This window comes from Balaenoptera borealis (genome assembly GCF_965194805.1).
Source record: "Balaenoptera borealis genome assembly, chromosome: X".
Taxonomy (NCBI): Eukaryota; Metazoa; Chordata; class Mammalia; order Artiodactyla; family Balaenopteridae; genus Balaenoptera; species Balaenoptera borealis.
Window position 1 is genome coordinate 94,225,166 of NC_138881.1, and position 19,714 is coordinate 94,244,879.

Here is a 19,714-nt window from a genome sequence, read left to right on the forward strand (position 1 = left end):
ATATTCCTAGTGAGATGATGTATTTTGGATGGTAGTTGTAGGGATATTACAGCGTTCAATGTATGTTCATATCGATCACCTTCTTCAAACCTCCTGTGATGGGGGCAAGGTTTATCCATTTTGCAGAAGAAGGCAGAAGTTTAGAGAGGTTAACTGACCTCCACAAACTTGCCCCACTACTAATTACAAAGCAAGGCTGGCCTAGAATTTAGATCCCCGACTCCTGGTCCAGTGGCGGTTGACTATTATACCGCTTGCCATAAAATGAGAGTCACCTAACTTGTTTTGAAAATAGGTTTTGGCCAATGGAATATGCAGAAATGGAATTTTTATGGAAGCAGGTGAAACTTAGGTGAATCTAACCCATTTTCTCAATCAGCAGTTAACAACAGTAGTCATGCCTTTTTATAAGTTACTCCTCCTGAGGGCCTAACTTGCTAGCAGAAAGTAACAGCCTTTGTAAAAAAAGAAAATTGTTAAATATTTTTCCCTGATTCCTGTTATTTGTTTTCGCCTTTAAAATCTTTTTCTATTACAAAAGTAATATCTGATATTGTTATAATTAAAATAAAGAACTATATTAAAATAGAACACAAGAGTCACCTCTCATCCCTCCCTTTAGATTCATTCATAATCCAGTATTTAAGGATTTGGGCCCTTTTCCTCATTTACTCAACATCGGTTTCCTTTTCTGCTCAGAGTCGGTATGTATTTTGCCCAAGATGCTAGGTTTAAGCAGAAATATATCTGTTACCTAGAACCTCTTTTAAATCTTTTACCAACCTTGTACTATCGATTTCTTTAAATTCTTAGAGCCCAGAATAAAATCTATTTTTATGCCTAACTTTCCATTGTAGTTACCACATAGTACTTTCAAGTATTTCCAATGGGAAAATAAATTTTGAAGGCCCACAAAATGTCATTCTTCTACCAAAAAAAAAAAAAATAGAGGAAAACTAGATAAATAATCTCTCCCCTCTGTAAGGGAAAATATGCACTTCCTGAATTCAGGAGGTGAGGAATTCCTGTGGGTCCCCTCTCATAATATGTCCTCAAACAGGATATTTGTTTATAGAGCAGAAGTGCCAGAAACTAGAACTGTCTTTGCAGAAGTCAGTCCCCCTGGAACTGTTGCCCTCGCAATGAGCACTCGCCTTTTGACACCACCTGCCGTGCTGCTGTTGCCATAGAAAGAACTGCTTTGGGATACTTATTCTTACCCGAATTAGAAGACCTCAGACATTTTCCCAGCTGGGGGCTGGGGAGGCGGGCGATTATGGCACGGTGTGCTCAGTGACCCACAAAGCAGAGGATGGAGCAAAATGGCATTTTTTAACTTAAAAAACACCAACTCCAGTACTTAATTTTCTTTCCTGGTAGTTAAGTAGACACTAAGGCATTTTAATTCTTGAAAGACCACAAGGGTAACATTTTGTAAACGATCTTTGTGAGGCATTGCCTCTCAGTGAATTGGAGAAATTATCGAACCACTGAATGCGCCTCTCACCCAGCTAAAGAGTGACCAAGTCACTAAGGATCGTCTACTGGGAAAAGTAAATGTTGTCACCCATAGGAGATGAATGGCCCTTTAAAATACTTCCGTATCCTTCCAACATGGCGTTTCTAGAGCAAAGCCCAGGAATATTGAGGTGAAAAACAAGTATTTTAGTATGATGGATCTCTAACCCTGACACCCTCACTGCCCCTGCCAGAAATGACCCCATGTCGGCACAAGTTGTTTGGCCTCAGGAACACATAACACTGAGTACAGGTTGCACCTGGCTAGGGGGAGTGGGACAAAGGGGGGAGAGGAGGGAGGGCTTCTAGTGTCAAGCTAGGGGTTGTAGGACAAGTGACCCTCCTAGGAGAGCTCCAACTCCAGCAACTCCAGTATGAGCCTCCTAGCAAAATGTTTTTTTAGACCTCCTTTGTCTCAAAGGAACTTTCTGGAAGATCACAGGATAGAGACATGTGCAACCAGCCAATGTCTAAATCTGAGTTGCATGCGGACTTTGAGCCCAGATCTAGTTTATTAGCTATCTCAGTTTAAGCGATGCCTTACCTTTCCTGCCTCCCCATTCTTTAAGACCCATCTCCCAAATCCTACCTCCTCTCCAGTAAGCCCTCACTCTCCACCAGAGTTTTCTGATCTTGTTTTATTTTGACATGCTACAGCATTTATACTCTATTTTTCCCAACTTAGCACCGAATTTTCGATGCTCTGGTAGTATCAGTTGTTGCTTCTTGTTTGCTAAGCTTATTTCCCCAATGAGATCACAAATTTAGAATATTACTGTAGTTCCTAATGAGTCACGCAGCACAATCTGTCACTACACTGATCCACAGGTCCATGTATACTGGTTAACTGACCCACTGACTGGTTCAAAGGAAAAGGAAGCTGGGGCAGTAGCAAGAGAGAGTTGTTCCTCAGAGCCAGGGCTGTGAAATGCTTGCTGTTTAGAACTAACCAGCCTAAGTGCTTTTTCCTTTGGAAAAATTGTTTCCGCATTTAAAAAATATGTTTTATATAATATTTTGTTTTTCTCTTTCTGTATTTATATGGCTTTCAATGTCACTTTTTTTTATGATGCCATACACCGTAACTTCGCGTGCTTTCCATTGCTTTTTAAAAAATAAGTATTGTTCTATTCTTTTAGGCTAAAGTTATGTAGGAAAGCATTTCTCTATGTCTGTCCCCTGTTATTCTTTTTCTTTTCCTGCATGCTCTGTTTTGAAGGAGCTAGAAAGTGTTCTAAAAAATAATTCTGGACGTGACATCCAATGAGAAGGCCCAACAAAACTTCCAGGAATTTTAGGGGAAGATGACGAGTGGAACTCCTACAACAAGGAAGACTCAGGTGACAGATTTCTAAAATGTTTTCAGAAGGCAAGCATAGCACCATCCTGGGATTTCACCCAGGGGAGAATCGGTTGCCTTGCTGTACCTCGAACCCTGCGCAACTGTGTTGCCAATGTATGCTTTTGGCCCCAAAGTGGCACCAGGCAAGAGGTGTACCTGAATGAGTACAGAGGCATCCCTAGTGCGGGGAAAACAGCAACAACGCCATCACCACCAACTGCAACTATAACAGCTACTCTGAAACATACCCTCCCACCCCCCAGCCTTCTTGGGGAACCTGGATCAATGTCTCCTCATCCATGAACACATAATGGCAAATAGGCATGACCTGTTTCCATATATTGGGTCTCATTTCATATAATGAAGGTCATTCATTCATCCATTCATTTGTTCATTTGCTTATTCATTAAATAGCTATTGAATCAAGTACTATGCTAGATTGATGTTGGGGTACAGAGGTGAATAAGTCCCAGTTCCTGCCTTTAAGGAGCTGATGGCCTAGTGAGGGACGCAGACAAGTCAGTCAATGAGTAGAGATTAGCATGGTAAGTGCAATAGAGAAGTGAGCACTGAGGAGGGGCGTCTATTGAAGACTGAGGGAAGGGAGCAGTTAGGGAAGGCTTCCTGGAGGAGGTGACCACTCAACTGAGGTCAGTCTTAAAGAAGGAATAGAGCCAGCTAATAAGAGTTGGGTGGCATCCCAGAAACAAGGAGCAGCATTATGAAGGCAGTAGTCATGACACACTATTAGTTGAGGTTCTATGGCTGTAACTACAGGTAGTTCAGCATAGCTAGTGCATAGAGTGCTGGCGGGAGAGGCATGGAAGACAGAGCTGTGGAAGTAATTGGGGATCGGGTTCTGGAGGGCTTATATGTGCCATGGTAAACGCTTTGAATATGATTCTGAAGGCGATGCGGAAACATTGAAGCAGGGGAATAATATCAGGTTTGTGTTTCACAGTATCACTCTAGCCACAGGAGAAGAATGAATGTGGGCGGGGGGGGGTGGGCGATGAAAGAAGACAAAGTCAGGCTGTGGGAGTCAGGTAGGTGAGAAATGACAGTGGCCTGGCCTAAGGGCCAGTGTTGTAAGAATAAAAGAGGGCAATGCAGAGGGAACATTTACGAGGAAGAATTAATAGAACTAGGCAACTGATCAGATGGTGACAAGAGAAACTAGAGGAGGGTGAGGTAGGGAACACAAGAGGAATTGTAGTTTCTTATTTTACATGGGGAAAGGCAGTAGAGAATTCACTTTCTTTTGAAAATATTTCGAGTGAGGGGCCTGGGAGGCATCCAGATAGAGGTGTTCAGTCAGGGGACAGCAGAGAGGTCAGGGCTGGGGATCCATCTGGGGAGTCACGGAAGTAGACAGTGATTGAAACCGTACAAGTAGATGAGGTGACCAAAGGGAGAGGTGTGTTGATGAGAAGAGATGAGGACCTAGGACAGCTCCTGGGGAATACTATTTAAATTGTCTACAGAAGACCCAGAAATGTAGGAATAGACTCCAGGAAAGAATTGTGTGAAAGATGGTGGGGAGAAGTTAGTTTCATGAAGTTCATGGTCAGCAATGTCTGGAAAATGACCTCAGAGACTCATTGCCATGGTTTGAAGAGTGAGGGTTAAGGAAGTCTAGATTGCCTTTTCAAGAAGTTTAAGCTAGAGAAGGAAAGGTCGAGAGGCTATAGCAACTAAAGAAAGCTGTGTGGTGGCAGGAGGTTTCAATTTTTAAGGACTAAAGAAATCTCAGCATGTTTTTTTTTTCAAGCCAAATAGAAAGTGTTAGTAGAGAGGAAGAGATTGAAGATACAAGAAGAAATAGGAGGTAATTGATGGAGTGAGACCCCTGGAGAAGTGAGAGGCTCAGGGATCTAGAGCACCAGTGAGGGCATAAACCTCAGGTAGAAGGAGAGGACATTGTTTCCGGTAAGATGTGAAGGGAGATGTTATTGATGGAGATAAATTCATAGGAGCGGGGCAGGAAGTGAAGTCAAAGGAGTTCCACACTGATGGCCTCCATTTTTCTCAGTGAAGTAGAAGGAATTTCTTACACTGAAAGTAAGGGAGGAGAGGATGAAGTGGAAGTTTGAGCGAAGTTGTGAAATTCTAGAATATTCGCTAAAAGCAGTGGGAAAGGAAGTTGGCCAGGGTCAAGAAGGGTACTGCTCAGTGCCACTGATGACCCAACTCTGTCTGTGACCTTTATAGTAAGCACCAATCTGCATGGCTGTGTGATTCTTTTTCCCCCAACAACTTTTACCAGCCTCTGTATGGAAATGGAGATTTCACAGTTGGAGTCTGTCAGGGTAAGGTTTTGTGGGAGAATTGCAAGAGGGGGTCACAGGAGCATAGTTTCCAGGGCACTGGCTTAAGAGCAGTTTAAATGATGGACCATAGAGTCTAGGCGAGGAGGAAGCTGAGAAATTGGCTAAAAATGGAAGGATCCAGGGATTGGAGGTTTTGTTGGCATCAAAGAACAAGTAAAATAGGAATAAGGTCATGAAAGAGTGAGAAGGCTAGCAGGATGGGAGGCTGGGCCCAGGGAATGAGATAACAGGGTTATTTCAGAGAATATTTCAGAGAAAGGGTCATTCTGGATAACGAAGAGGCCTGGGGTAGCTGTGGTTCTCCACTCTGTCTGCACATCATCTATGGCTCTTAAAAAGATCATTTGCCCAGGTCTCATCCTCAGAAATTCTGATAACAGTAAGTTCTGAGTGGGCCCAAGCTGTTGGGATTTTTATGAAACTCTACGGGTTATTCTGATGAGCAGCCCTGGTTGAGGACCACTGGTTTAATGGTGGCCATGGGAGTGGATTGAAGAAGTGGAAAGGAGATGAAGTTCATTAGAGCTGAGGGAGGTCAAGGAGTTAAAAGGAGAGGGTGTGTATGAAAGAGGTGTCCATTTGTATATTACGTTTCACAGAGAGATGGCAGCACTGAGTGTCGGAAGCAATACTGGGAGCCAAAGTCCTCAGTGGATAAGAGGACTTGGCCAGGAGAACTAAATGGCAGTAACCTCAAAGGAGGGGGCTTTGTAGGAAAGTGCAGAAGTACTGATCTCAAATAAACAATATGGAATAAAAATGAGGAAACTCTGCCCTTCTCCATTCCCCCGGACCTAAAGACTTGGAATGGGGAAGAACCATCAGCGTCCATCAGGATTATCTGAGGAAGTGATACCTTCGTTGGATAGTAGGGTTTAAAATTATTTTTCTCAACCCCAGCTGCTTAATAGAAATACCGGAGGGTGTTTAAAAATTAAAGGTGCTGAGGTCTACCCCAGACTAAATCTGAATCTCTGGGGGCAGGGCTCTGAAATCTCTCTCTCTCTCTCTCTCTCTTACTTTTTTGAAGTTTCCCACATGAGAGTGATGCACAGTGAAGTTTGAGAACCTAAGGCAAGAAGTCAACAGTGCATTTAATGAAGAGGTTGAAGTGAAGGTGTAGGGGGAGATTTTAATGGAGTAAGCCCTAATCACTAGAGAAATGCAGAACGTTGGGGTCGGGGTGTATAGGGGATGACAGATGACTTCTCTTTCTTTAAAATGTAGTGGGATGGGGAAAGATGTCAGGATGAGAGATTCTGGAGAGATTAGCTGGCCCCCGGAGTAACAGCCAGAACCATGAGCAGGCAGAGGGTCCCAGTGCCAAACACCATTTGTAATCTGGGGTCTAGTCAGCAATTTGTGGCCTTCGCTCTAGGTTCCTGTAGAATATGGTTGACACACTTAGAAAGTGGTACTCATTTGTTCTTCTGCTCTCTGCAAATATCAACCCAGAGGTGATCAGGCCGCATCTTATGAGCCCAAGATTCAGGTTAGGATGAGTCTTAATATAAACAACCACTGCTCACAGAATTTTCTGGGGGAGATACAGACGTTTTAGTATTCCTTAAAAGAAAAAAAAGAAAAAAGTTCTCAGCCAGTCTCCATTCAGCCACTAACCATTTACTGAAGACTAACAGCTCAAACCTATTGAGGTTTTCTTTTAATGCTACTGAGCAATAAATAGTGTAGCTATTAAGAGCTTAGGTTCTGTAGACACAATTGAGACCTAGGTTCAGATCCTGGCTCTGACACCTGCCAGCTGTGTAATCTTGGATATGTGGTTTAACTTCACTGAGTCTTACTTTCCTCATCTATAAAACAATAATAATACAATAATAATGCCTGCCTTATAAGATTGTGGTGGAGATTAAATGAGATAACCCTAGAAGCACTTTGCACATGGTGAATATTCCGTAGATGAGAGTGATTACGTGTGCAGACATAAGCCAGGTGCTAGGGAATGTGAGAATGAATAAGATACAGTCTCTGCCGTCAAATATCTCAGATTTTAGCTAGAGAGATAGGTATGTAAAGAAGAAATGACAATTCAGTGTTAATAAGGGCCAAACTCAGAGTACACACTGGGTAGCTCTCTGGGAGCATGAAGAGAAGGGCAATCAATTTTGTCTGCAGAGGGAAGACAGGAAAAGACTTGCCAAAGGAGAGGGAACACAAGAGTGAGTCTTCAAGATAAAGGACTAATGGGCGCAGATGTGGGGCGTTAAGAAGTAAGACTTCCCAGGCCTCCGTGTAGCATGTGTAAAAGCTTGGCAGTAAGAGAAAAGCTTGGCAGTTGAGGGAGCATGAAATGGGTATGGAACAGCGGGGGCCATAGCAAGAATAGACAGTAGAGAGGTATGCTGGGGGCAGATTAAGCAGGCCCTTGGCTAGCGTGCTAAGGAGAATGAACTCTGAACTTCTGGTTAGTGGGGAGCCATTGAAGGATCTTACAGGCAGGAATGCGGGCAGATATATATATTTCAAAAGATTACTCCGGCCACAGAGTAATGAATTGCAGGGGGCAAAATTGGAGGTAGTAAGACCAGGTGAAAAATGCCGGTGCCTTGGACTAAGATGATGGTTTGTGGAGCTGAAAGGAAGGAGATGGATCCAAAATGAGTTTGGGAAATAGAACGTGATGACTGATTACGGTAGAATTAAAGTAGGAGTCAAAGAAGCTCCCAAGTTTATGATTTGGACAGTTGGGCCAGGGCCGAAATAACCAAAAGCCAGAGTAAGCATGTGCCTAAGGCCCAGCACATCGGGGCACCCAAAATGTGAAAGCATTTTGATTTGGGATATAGAGTAGTTTTGTTAAAGACTTAAATTAATCATCATAGGAACATCAGAACTTTTGGGGCTTCCTTCCCTTTTTATGCTTTAGTATTGCTTTTATTTGAGAGAGAAGGTCATAATCTTTTCATTGCTTAGAGCCTCCCAAAGAGGAGGAGTCCAAGGCCTTAATCCTTTTCTGATCTGGGTGGTGAGTGCTTATCATTTCACCGAGAACATGGACACTGAAGGAGGAGCAAGTGTGGGCTTCCTGCCTCTGTTACGCTTTGTCCTGTGTGAAGAGAATGGCATAATTAGGCTGGTAAGGGACTGGCAACAGGCTGGCCTTAGGGAGACCCCATTAGGCTGATTCACATAGCTCAGCTGAAGTGGAGTGTTTACGTCTAAGTCAACAGGCTTCAATTGTGCAGCCATTGCTAATGGAGAAGTAGGGAGAGCCTGTTTGCTGGCAAGAGAGGTCATGGATGCAAGTTGATACAATGATTAGAGATGGAGATTAAGCTAGGGGTTCTTAACCTAGAGCCCAGGGGAATTTTGAACCTCTGAAGCTATATGCAAAATTGTGTATATGTGTGTATAGTGCAATTTTATAGACAGAAGTACCACAGCTTTCTTCAGATTTTTCAGAGTGATCTTTGACACCAAAAAGGCCACCAACCACCAGAGTAGATTTACTATGAAGTGAATAAAGCTGCTTATTCAGAGTTTCTCACTTGCCTGGGACTCTTCCAAGGCTCTAGAAGAAGCCCTAGCAATTTTGTATTGTTTTTACCTAAAGGGAGCTTTCCTCTCAAATTACATAAAGTCTTTGGTCCCACAAAATCTGTATCTACCCCTGCCAACCGCAGATTAGGGAATTACCCAACATGAGTTAGTATCTGGGAGTGAATGCCATCCAAGAGAAATGAATGCCAAAGACTGCACCAGGAAAGGCAGAAGAAAAGATGCCCATCAAATGAAGAATGGTCACTGAGGGAGGAGGAGAATCAGACCACATTGTCAAGGAAGTATAAAGAGAGACGGTTAGCCATGTCCAACATGGATGGGAGATCAGGAAAGAGGAAAATAAGAAAACGATTACAGGAGTAGCTGGGACATGTTCAGTGGAGTGGCAAGAACAGAAAGCTGATTGTTCTGTTTGCCTTTCTGGACAAGTAAAAATGGTAGGTGAACAAGTATAAATGGTAGCTACAGTCCATAAACATGCAGGGAAGTAGAAGTACCTACCCAAAACTCTAATGTTCAGTTAAAATGATAGTCAATAAAGTAGGCTCACTGTAAATGTGGAATCCATGCTGAATTGAAGTTAGATGGCACATATATACTTTTCAAAATGAGTCCTAAATGTGTCCATGGCCAGGCAAAGACTTTGAGTGACCCTTGTCCCCCCGCAACCCAACCTTTCTTTCTTAATCCTGTATCTTAATCCTCTTACTACTTGAATTTCCATATTTCTGTCCCATATCTCTGTCCTCTGGCTGGCGATATGGAACAGTGAGAGAGAGTAGAAAGTGAAAATAAGCCATACGAATGACATTTGAACATGAAATGTTTTGAATTTAAAATTTGTCCTGGGTAACCCACAAAACCAGTAATCCATTATGGTTAATTAAATGTTGTCTGAAATTGAGGCCAAGGAAACATCTGTTTGAACCAGAATGTTCTAAATTTGCCACCCTGGCAACTCTAAAGTTGGTTGGTATCAATTGGGCAAAACTGGTTCATGCTGACTTACCCAGTATTAGGGTGAGTATTATTTTTTTGACTGTGAAATGCAGCCATATCAGAGATACATGCTCAAATTTGCTGCTCTGTCTATTACGGAAGCTAGTAAATGCCATTTTACAATGTTTCCATAATAACTTCCTCCTGGGATCTCTTTTGAGATAGACTAATTTCATTACAGTTCCTAACTTAATTTCTTCAGTGATTATACCTTTAAAGGCTTTTGATTTATTAACTATTGATGTATTTCTTCATAATTGTGTCACTATGAATAATCTGCTACTTGAGGACAATGATTTTGAATGGCTACTATGACAAAATTTATAGGGACATGGAAAAATAGCCACAAACTAAAATGACTAAACCAAGGAATTGGTTTGAGGTTTCTAAGAACTCAATAAAATTAATTCAGTAAAAAGCAACAATTTGTGTTTTGTTTTTTACTAGCAAAGTTATTGCTTTGCAATAGTATTCTCATTGAAAGAAGACCAAGAGCCTATTAAGCTACGCTTCATAATGTAAACGTGTAAATTAAAGTTCTAGTTACTTGATATTTAGCTATGGTTTAAAATAGAAACAATTCATAACACTTTTATAGATAGCTTAAGCACTTTTCTATTCTTTCTTTCTAATAGTAAGGCTTAGCTTGACTTGAGTCTAATGAATTTCTTCTATAGTAAGTGGTATTTGATCCAGCAAGACCAGTTAAACACAGTATACCTAGATACCTGCTGATTACATCATTAGACTGGTAAAGGACATAAATCAGTTCGACTGCAAGTTTTGTTTGAATTGGATTTGGAAATTTGTAAATTATTTGGACATAGCATTTTGTCAAACTCTCAGCCATTTATTTAAATAAAATTATAAATTCTGGAGTTAAATATTGTTATAATTGTGTTGGACTCAATTGTCTTTCAACTTTGTAATTATTTTGATGAACCTAATTGTACAACTTATGGATGCCAAAACTGTATCCCAAATAAATACATGTTAACATTTTGCCTTTAGCCAATAAGAAGAAAGAGAAAGAACGCCCAGAGATCTCTCTTCCTTCAGACTTTGAACATACGATTCATGTGGGGTTTGATGCAGTCACCGGGGAATTCACTGTAAGTAAGCTCCTTATTTTGTTTTGTAAGGCATGAAAAGATTCCTTTGTGAAAATAGGTTTGAAGGAAGAATTGCCACGTCCCAAAATGTCAGACTTGATGTCTTTGGTGATTTCAAGGAAGGTGGACTTTGCCTAGACAATCACAGATGGAACTAGAGAGTGGCAAGAGTATTGGCAAAATTATTTTGTCCATCTTAACAAAAACGTCTGATCGCGGTTAGCCTTCAACTTGATTGAAAATGCTAATTTACCATGGCACAGGAGATGTAGTCCAGAGAGACTCAGCTTGAGCCTGTTCTTTATCACTTGAAGTGAATCAGAGAACCACTGACTCAACTTGGCCAGTGAAGACAGTCTATCTGAATAATTCAGGCTTTACAATGGAACCTGGATTACCCAGATAAGTTAACCACACTAACCAAAAATCTCTGTAAAACTGACCTTTTCTTCCCTTTGATTTCAAGAACATAGCTTATTTTTAGGCTTATTTACAGGTATATTTTGTAGACATTCAAAACAACAGACCCCATGTTTCAGGAAGAAATATTGATGGCTGTATCGTATGTTTTAGTGGTTATATGCTTACTTTATATTTGTATATATGTGTGTGTGTGTATATATATATATATATATATATATATATATATATATATATATATACACACACACACATATATACAAATATAATATATACACATAATGCACAATAAATACCAATAAGAATTCTCCAGAAAGACTATAGCTATAGATCCAGTCTTTCTTTGGATATTTTTAGTGCTCAAATAGCACATGATCTCAGATCTATGATATTTTATACCTTTTTTTTTTTTAAAGATCTGGCATCTTTCTTTTAGATGGATGAAGGAAAAGACGTGGCTAGAAACATGTCCTCAGGAAGATTAACTACTTTTTCATACTAGTAAGGACCTCAATCAAAATGTGCATTCTGAGATAATGAGTAATTTTGAATGCATTCTGGAAAAAAAATCTTTGATAGAACCATCACCATTAATTCTTGGATTCTTAAACCAGAGAGAAATTTAGGTATTAAATAATTAAATTTCCTATTTCATAACATGATGGTTAGTGAGTAGACTGTGTCATAAGATTAAATTTTTAAAAAGAAGGAACAAATTAATTTGATTTGGAGAATCAAACCATGTTTCTGAACTGACAAATTACCTTCTTTTTTCAATTCCGGAAGTAAGCAGTGTGAGAATGAAATGGAAACTGACTAAACATCTTAGCCTTGTAAAGTGATGTAAGCTGATTGTATGTTCTCAGTAGCAAGCAGAAGAGAACGTTAAGAAGTGCTGACATTGATAAAGTTGAGATACTGGTTTAACCAATTTCATCATTGGAGTCAGAGACATTATTCAAATGGCCTTGAGTTTGAGCCCAGCCTCTGTTCTTTGCTGTATTTGAGAATATTCTGTTAGCTACACTTAGAAAATATAACCTCACTGTCACCACTACCACCACCATCATCACCACCCAAAACAAAAAATATTTATATATATTTTTATAATCTGAACAAGTTTAGATTTTTAAAAAATCATAAACAAGGAGATGACTATTTTTTCTGATGTTTGAAACAGTGAAAGCACTGAATCATTATAAGTTTTATCTTAAAAATCTTCCCTTTTTTATTTTAAGAACTGTCTTTCCAGTTTTGACCTTTTTGTTTTCCATGTGCTTTTCTTCTGTTTAATCTTTTCTTCTGTTTTATTGTTGTCATTCCATATTTCTCTGTTCTTTTATTCTTCCTTTTTGTTTTCTGATGTGAAAATTTTCCCCTCCACTATTCTCATGTGATATTCTGGTTCCTTTCCAATTTTTAAATTTTTTCCGCTCTTTCCTACTTGCTTGACATCTTCTGATACAATTTCTCTATCTTTAGCTTTTCCTTTGTTCTTTATGGGTTCTGAATGGAAATGAAGGAAAGTGAATCACCATCATCTTGCTGACTGGAGACCAGCCATTTTCTCTTTGCTGTCAGTTAGAACCCCAAGAATCAACCAGAGAAGGGTGGGGTGGGATGTGTGATGGGCAATCTTTCCAGTTGTGAAAAACAGTTTGATGCAACTGAACCAAACCAAACAAGAACCTTTCCCCTCCTCCCAAAAACCTAATATAAAGTAAAGTGTTTGGATGCAATTGTTAGAAATCCACTGAATATATAGATAAGACACAGGCTAAATTTGGAAATCTGATGTACTTTATTGTCGCTGTGATAATCTTTCATAACTATTTGTCCCCACATTGTTTCTTAAAGATACCAAATTCTGCCCTTTTTTCTTTTTACTATTTTAACCTATGATTTATATTTACTAACCTTAAAAATACCAAATGCTAATAAGCTTTTAAAAGTCATTTTATTGGTAGGATTTAGAATGGGGTCTTAATCGCCCCAGTACCACTAATTGGCTGTGTGTGTGTATGTGTGTGTATGTGTGTGTATGTGTGTGTGTGTGCGTGTGTTCACATGGAAGGGGAGGGACATATTACTAAATTTGATCATTACAGTTGTTGAGGTTGAATTTTGAGCAATTTGTGGAACTGTCGAGTCCAGTTGTCTCACAAGGGCCTGTTATTTGGGATATTTGGACACTGGTTTGGTGTATTGCTTGGTGCTTACCCTTTGGCTAATTGGCCCATAAAACCTTGTACACTTGGTCACACACTTGGACCCTGAGGTTAAAATTAGATTGGGAGGTGAGATTTGGGGTATGAAACTATTATAAGTCCTTACCCTTTATATTGCCATTTTTGTCCCAAATACTTCAGAACTCCCCCTTCCAGACCTCTAGACCTGTGACGGTCGCTTCAAGTCAATCAGAGGGAAAAATGGTATGAGTGATATAAATTATCATTTCTTATGATAAGATAAATGCTTGGCCTGTTGTATCATGCTGCCATTCTCCTGGGCTACACTGGACAATCCCCAGCTTGATGTACATCTAGTTGTTATTACATACGTGGTCAGGCCTTGACATGTGCTCCTGCTTCTGAAGCTCACACTTCCAGGTCTCCATTAGCTATCTGACTTCTGGGGTTTGTACCTCAATTTGGAGTAATGAGTTATGGCTTTCTGATTACGTGCCTTTATGGCATACATTCAAATTGAAGTGTCAGGTTTCATTGATGAACTGGTTTATCTCAACTTAAAAAAGGAAAAAAAGAAATTATGTCAGCAGTGTAGTCACGTGGTAAGTATAGTTGTCTGGAGGATCTTTTGCAATTGACAGCAGTTTTTCCTGCTGTCTAGTGATCACAAGACTATTATCACAAAAGTTTAGAAGTGCCATGAGTATGTATAATAACTGCAAATATTCTAATGATTATGGTAATGATCACGCCAGTGATGTCCGCTCTGGTGGTTATGTGCAATGCATACCTGGTTTTGTAACACTTAATAACCCCTTTGGCCATTACAGTATTAACCAAATGCTATTAATTGCACTTAGAATCAGAACTGGGATCATGCATGGGCTCCTGAGTTCAAATTTTTGGCTTAAGGCTTTAGCATCAAATTGCGTGATGAATGCATGTAAAAGTGTCCTTTCACTGTGCTTGGAGTAACCCCAAATGCCAGGAATCAAAGACCTGTATCCCAAATCAAATCAGTTGGGTCAAAGCATGTTTCTGTAGCATTGGAAATATCATCTTTATTTAGACAAAGCTGTTACCTTATATCTGATCTTATTTTGTGGGAAGTGGGACTTTACAACTGCGGCATTAAAATGGAGATTATTCATAATATGCTTTGAAACGAAATGGTTTCCCTTTCCCTGGTCTAAATGTCTAAGAAATTCAAACATAGAGTCTGGCTGTGTGGGAAATCCTTAATCTAGTTTTCTCTAAGCCAGCCACGACTTTAGCTCCAAAATACAGAAGAATCACCTTAATGAGAACAGGTTAAATTCAGCATCACCATATACCTCTTCTTTGAATTTTAGCCATACAGACACTTCCAATGTGAAATTGAAAATGGTTCACCAGAATTGGGAACTGAAATTTGTAAGTTCATCACATGGCCGTTGGCTACCTGTGATCACCCAGTCGTAAAAACAACTTACAAATTATTGTTGAAGCTTTTCATGATGCCATCCTTCTTCCCTCCAAATTCATGTTTCTGCCTTTTAGTAATTTCTCCAGTCATTTAATGGTAATCCTTACTATTGCATATTTATGGAGGAAGCATCTGGCCAAAAGTGGAACTATGCATCCAAACTTTGGAACATTGTTGTTTTCTCTGTTTTCTTAAATCTGTTGTCCTGTAGCCTGTCCTGCCCCTGATTTAGTTAATACCTCCCTATTTTCATAACCGCCCCACTTTAGAAGGGATTAACCCCTCCCCATTCAGACCCATTGGTTTCATCTCCTCCCACCTTCTAAGTTGTCCCACATTCTGTTTTAACTTTCTTTTCTTTCTTTATTTACGTCCATTACAGCCAGATCTCTATGGCTCACAGATGTGCCCAGGGAAGCTCCCAGAGGTGCGTCACAGGCCCAAAAGAAGCTTGCATCAAAGTGCTTCTTTGAGATGTCATAGCACTGCAGCAGCAGGTTCATGTGTGTGCAGTACAGTTGTTGCTTGGCTTATCTCACTTTTCTGTTGTCATTCCCAAACTCTGGAGGCCCACGTCACACATTGTTTTGCCGAGACTTCATAGGACAAAGCCACGTCAATTGTGTCTAGATGCACTTCAGGAAGAGTGTGTCTGTTTCTCGCTCCAAGTTCTCTTGGAGGTTGGATAATTATGAAATGGGGACATCTGTAGGCCGAACATGTAGGAAAGAATGCTGAACGCTCAATACAAAGCTAACCTCTCTGTGTAATTTTTGCAATTCTCCTTGGTTAGATTGCCAAACACTCCCTCCTCTCTGCTCCAAATGCTTCAGATTATTGCAAATTTTCAGAAGGCTTTGGCACGGTTGCCACTGTCCCCAGGTTCTATGTGGCCAGTGACCGAAGTGGGGAGGAGGGGATGGGGGGAGGAGAGGAGAAAGCTGCAGGGAAAACGTTACTATTTAGCACCCCTGTGGTTATTGCTCGTCCATGATTCTATTTTTGTCTCCTCTCAATCCCCCTTTATATTAAAGCTCTAGACTCCCCCCTCAAAAATTACATTTGATAACCACAGAGTATGAACTGACCAAGGGTGAGGCTTTACTTTTATTCTAAAAGATATTCGGATTACAGCATGCCCAGAAACAGCTTATGTTATTCCAGTCATATAAAATCTATTGATCTGCACTATACTATGCTGTGCACAAATTTAGAGAAGTCTTGCTATGTCTGCCCTGAGTCGCCAGAAAAAATAAGCTAAGCCGTAAACATCATTTCATGGATGAGCAGAGTTAATATGGAGGTGATTTTCATGCGCTTTTTTTTTTCTATCACAGTCATACTCCCACCCACCCTTTTTAAGTTGGATCCTAGTTTTACCTATGTGTTTTAATTAGAGAAGAGAATGATTGCATTATTAAGTTACTAACTTTAAATCTAGAGTGTAACTTCAGTTTCCCAAGTGTAATCCTACAGGTAGCATGGGCTTCTTGGTGAAGAACTTTACTGGCACATGAAAATGCAGCTGCTGAATGTTCTGAGCTGCGATTCTTTCCCTTTGGTTGTCCACAGGGAATTCCTGAGCAATGGGCACGATTACTCCAAACCTCCAACATAACAAAGCTGGAACAGAAGAAGAACCCCCAAGCCGTTCTAGATGTTCTCAAATTCTATGATTCCAAAGAAACAGTCAACAACCAGAAGTACATGAGCTTTACGTCAGGAGGTAAGAGTAAATCTAGGATATCAAAAAGTGAAGAAGTGGGACTTCCCTGGTGGTCCAGTGGTTAGGACTCTGCGCTTCCATGGCAGGGGGCCCGGGTTTGATCCCTGGTCTGGAACCAAGATCCCAAAAGCTGCGCGGTGCAGCCAAAAAAAAAAAAAAAAAAAAGTGAAGAAGTAATTCCAATCTCAGAACCTCAGGATTAGAACAGAATGCCTGGAGGGTATTCGAAGCCAGTTCAAGTTCCTTTTCTGAACAACTTCAACATAAGTCAACCAAAAGATGAGTTGGAAGTTGAAGTTGATGTTAGGAGATTTACAGTACTTGGGTGATTTTAGAACTCAAATAAGGAAATTGTTCAGTGAAGCAGTAGTTGTCAGTTTGAATCAGCAATCACAATTGTTGTTTTGTCTCTTCACTGGCATGAAGACACTGAGTCACTTAGGATCAGGCCTTGTCATGCGTTTAGGAAGTAAGAGGTGTCTGGATCAAACCCTGGTCTCTTGAAATTTATTTTATCCCTTAGATTCACTGAATTGCATGCACCGTGATGACACAGAACAAATTTTGTGGTTGCTGGGTTATTTTGATCTGACCGCAAAATCAGACTTTAAAAAAGAAATCACGTCTTGGTATTTATAAGAGATTGACATGGCCACGTTCCTGCCATATCTCGACTTCATTTGCTAGCCTGTAGACCCAGCCTTTGAAGGTTTTATGTCCAAATTTGCATTGTAAGCAACTGAAAAAATATACCAAGCAATTATTTTGCGTTGTGAAAAAGATGATCTGGGTTGCGTCTCTAAAACAATTTATTATTTTACATCTAAAGAAAGAAGAGGATACTATCATTAGTGCTCCAGCTATAAAGAGCCCCTACCTCTTGGCATTGGTTTTAGTACAGGGCACATTTTCAGAATTTGTTCTTTATTCCACGTTGCCACTGCTTTTTAACCCTTTTGTTTTTATGTGTCGAATTCTCTCCGTTTATAAAGATGAAATCCTGAAAAAACTATGTTAGAACTCGACAGTATCTGAGTTATTGCTCTATTCTGAAACTCACCATATGTTTTCTTGACGCTCTCGTGTTGAGGCTAACTAATAGCATAGGAGGGGAAGGGGAGGAAGGGAAGGGGAAAGGAAGGAAGGGTGGAAGGGAGGAAGGGAAGGGGAAAGGAAGGAAGGGTGGAAGGGAGGAAGGGAAATGAGGGAGGGAGGAGGAGAGGGAAGGAGGAAGTCGGGGAGAAATTCTGGATATAGACGTGTAAAATCATGCCAGTCAGGAGTAGGTTATCTCAACATTCCTCAGTGTAGATGAGATTCACTGGAGGCCTTCATTAAGATCTATAAAATGGGGTGGCGAGAATATGGTGATGATGTAAGGGTGTGAGCTATTTTAAGTAAAACTAGTCATTTGTCATAGTATCTATTTAATACTGAATCCGAAAATTTCCTTCTGGTCAAACACATGCAGTTTTTTTAAGCATGGTCTCTAAATGAGGCAGTCTTTATGGAACAAAGGTAATATCTTTATCTTCACTTTTCAGATAAAAGCGCACACGGATACATAGCAACCCATCCTTCGGTAAGTGAAAAATTGAAAGCAGTTTTGTATGATCGGTGTTTCCAGTGGTCCAACAGAACACAATAGTGCAGATCCTGTTTTTAGATGCACATAGAATCCTTTAAAAATATTTTAAAGGTATAATTTAGATACATAAAATTCACCCATTTCTAAGTGTACAGTTTGATGAGTTTTAGTAAATTTATACACCTGTGCTACCATCACCACAATCTAGTTTTCGAACACTTTCATCACCCCAATAAGATCTCCCAGGTCTGCCTAGAGTTAACCCCCATCCACCCCACCCTAGCCCTAGGCCATCACTAATCTGGTTTTATAGATTTGTCTTTCTGGACATTTCAAGTGTACATGAAAGAATACAGTATATGTCCTTTTGAGATTGGTTTTTCTCTCAGCATAATGCTCTTAGGATTCATCCAAGTTGTTGTATTGTATCAATAGCTTGTTCCTTTTTATTGCTAAGTAGTATTCCGTGGTATGGCTCTACTGCTATTTAACAATTTACCCATTGAAGGATTTCTAGACTGTTTACAGTTTTGGGCGTTTATAAATAAAGCTACTATGAAAATTCACGCATAAGTCTTTACATAGACAAATGTTTCTATTTCTTTTACATAACAGAATCTTGAAAATAATCATCATAATGATAGAAACTTCTCTTTACTGAACAAATGTGCCAGGCACTAGGCTAATAATACTTTGTATTCACTTAACCATTCCTACAACCCAATTAGGTAAGTCTTATAATTGTCTCCATTTTACAGATGTGGTTCAGAGAGGTGAAATAACTTGTCTAAGGTCATACCACTACATCTTTTGGTGTCACCTGTTCCAACAAAGTGAGACTTTGCCCAAAGTCACATAGATAGTTTTATCAGAGAAGTGACTAGAAAATAAGCAACCTAGCTCAAGGGCCTTGGAAGTGCTATAGTATCTGAAAGAATACCCATACACAGAAAACAGTCTTAGACAAGGCTTCCCTTTACATGATTTTCATTTTGATATCCTGATAGAAATTATTTCCTGCCTCATTTGCTTCCCTTGGAGTGAAATAATTAGCATCAGTGAAAGTTTCCTCACCGCTTATTCAGAGTCATGGATAATCAAGCTGATTCTTCCTTTTATAGAGGACAAATGCTGGCCTGCTTGATGTCACCCTGGGCAGCCAGTGTGACAGCAGTAAATCATTTCTGGTAAAAACTAAAGGCTCTGAGATAATATGGCAGTGCCTCAAAAATTTAGAAGAGAATTACCACATGATCCAGCAGTTGCACTTCTGGATATGTACCCAGAGGAACTGAAAGCAGGGTCTTGAACAGATATTTGAACACCCATATTCACAGCAGCATTACTCATAGCAACCAGAAGGTGGAAGCAACCCAAGTGTCCATCAACAGATGAACGAATAAACAAAAGTGGTCTATCCATACAATGGAATATTATTCAGCCTTAAAAAGGAAGGAAATCCTTACATAGGCTACAACATGGATGAACCTTTAAGACATTATG

The 19,714-nt window shown here is 40.1% G+C and overlaps 1 protein-coding gene across 2 annotated transcripts in view; it reads left to right on the forward strand.

Annotated features, from left to right (window-relative positions):
* Nucleotides 1-19,714, forward strand: part of PAK3 (p21 (RAC1) activated kinase 3) — a 277,117-nt gene that overhangs the window by 192,676 nt on the left and 64,727 nt on the right. For both annotated transcript variants that reach the window (XM_082377247.1, XM_082377246.1), the window contains 4 exons: nucleotides 10,723-10,823; nucleotides 15,280-15,324; nucleotides 16,470-16,623; nucleotides 18,168-18,205. In XM_082377247.1, the coding sequence (XP_082233373.1) occupies nucleotides 10,723-10,823; nucleotides 15,280-15,324; nucleotides 16,470-16,623; nucleotides 18,168-18,205 (338 nt within the window). The remainder of the gene's footprint in view (nucleotides 1-10,722; nucleotides 10,824-15,279; nucleotides 15,325-16,469; nucleotides 16,624-18,167; nucleotides 18,206-19,714) is intronic.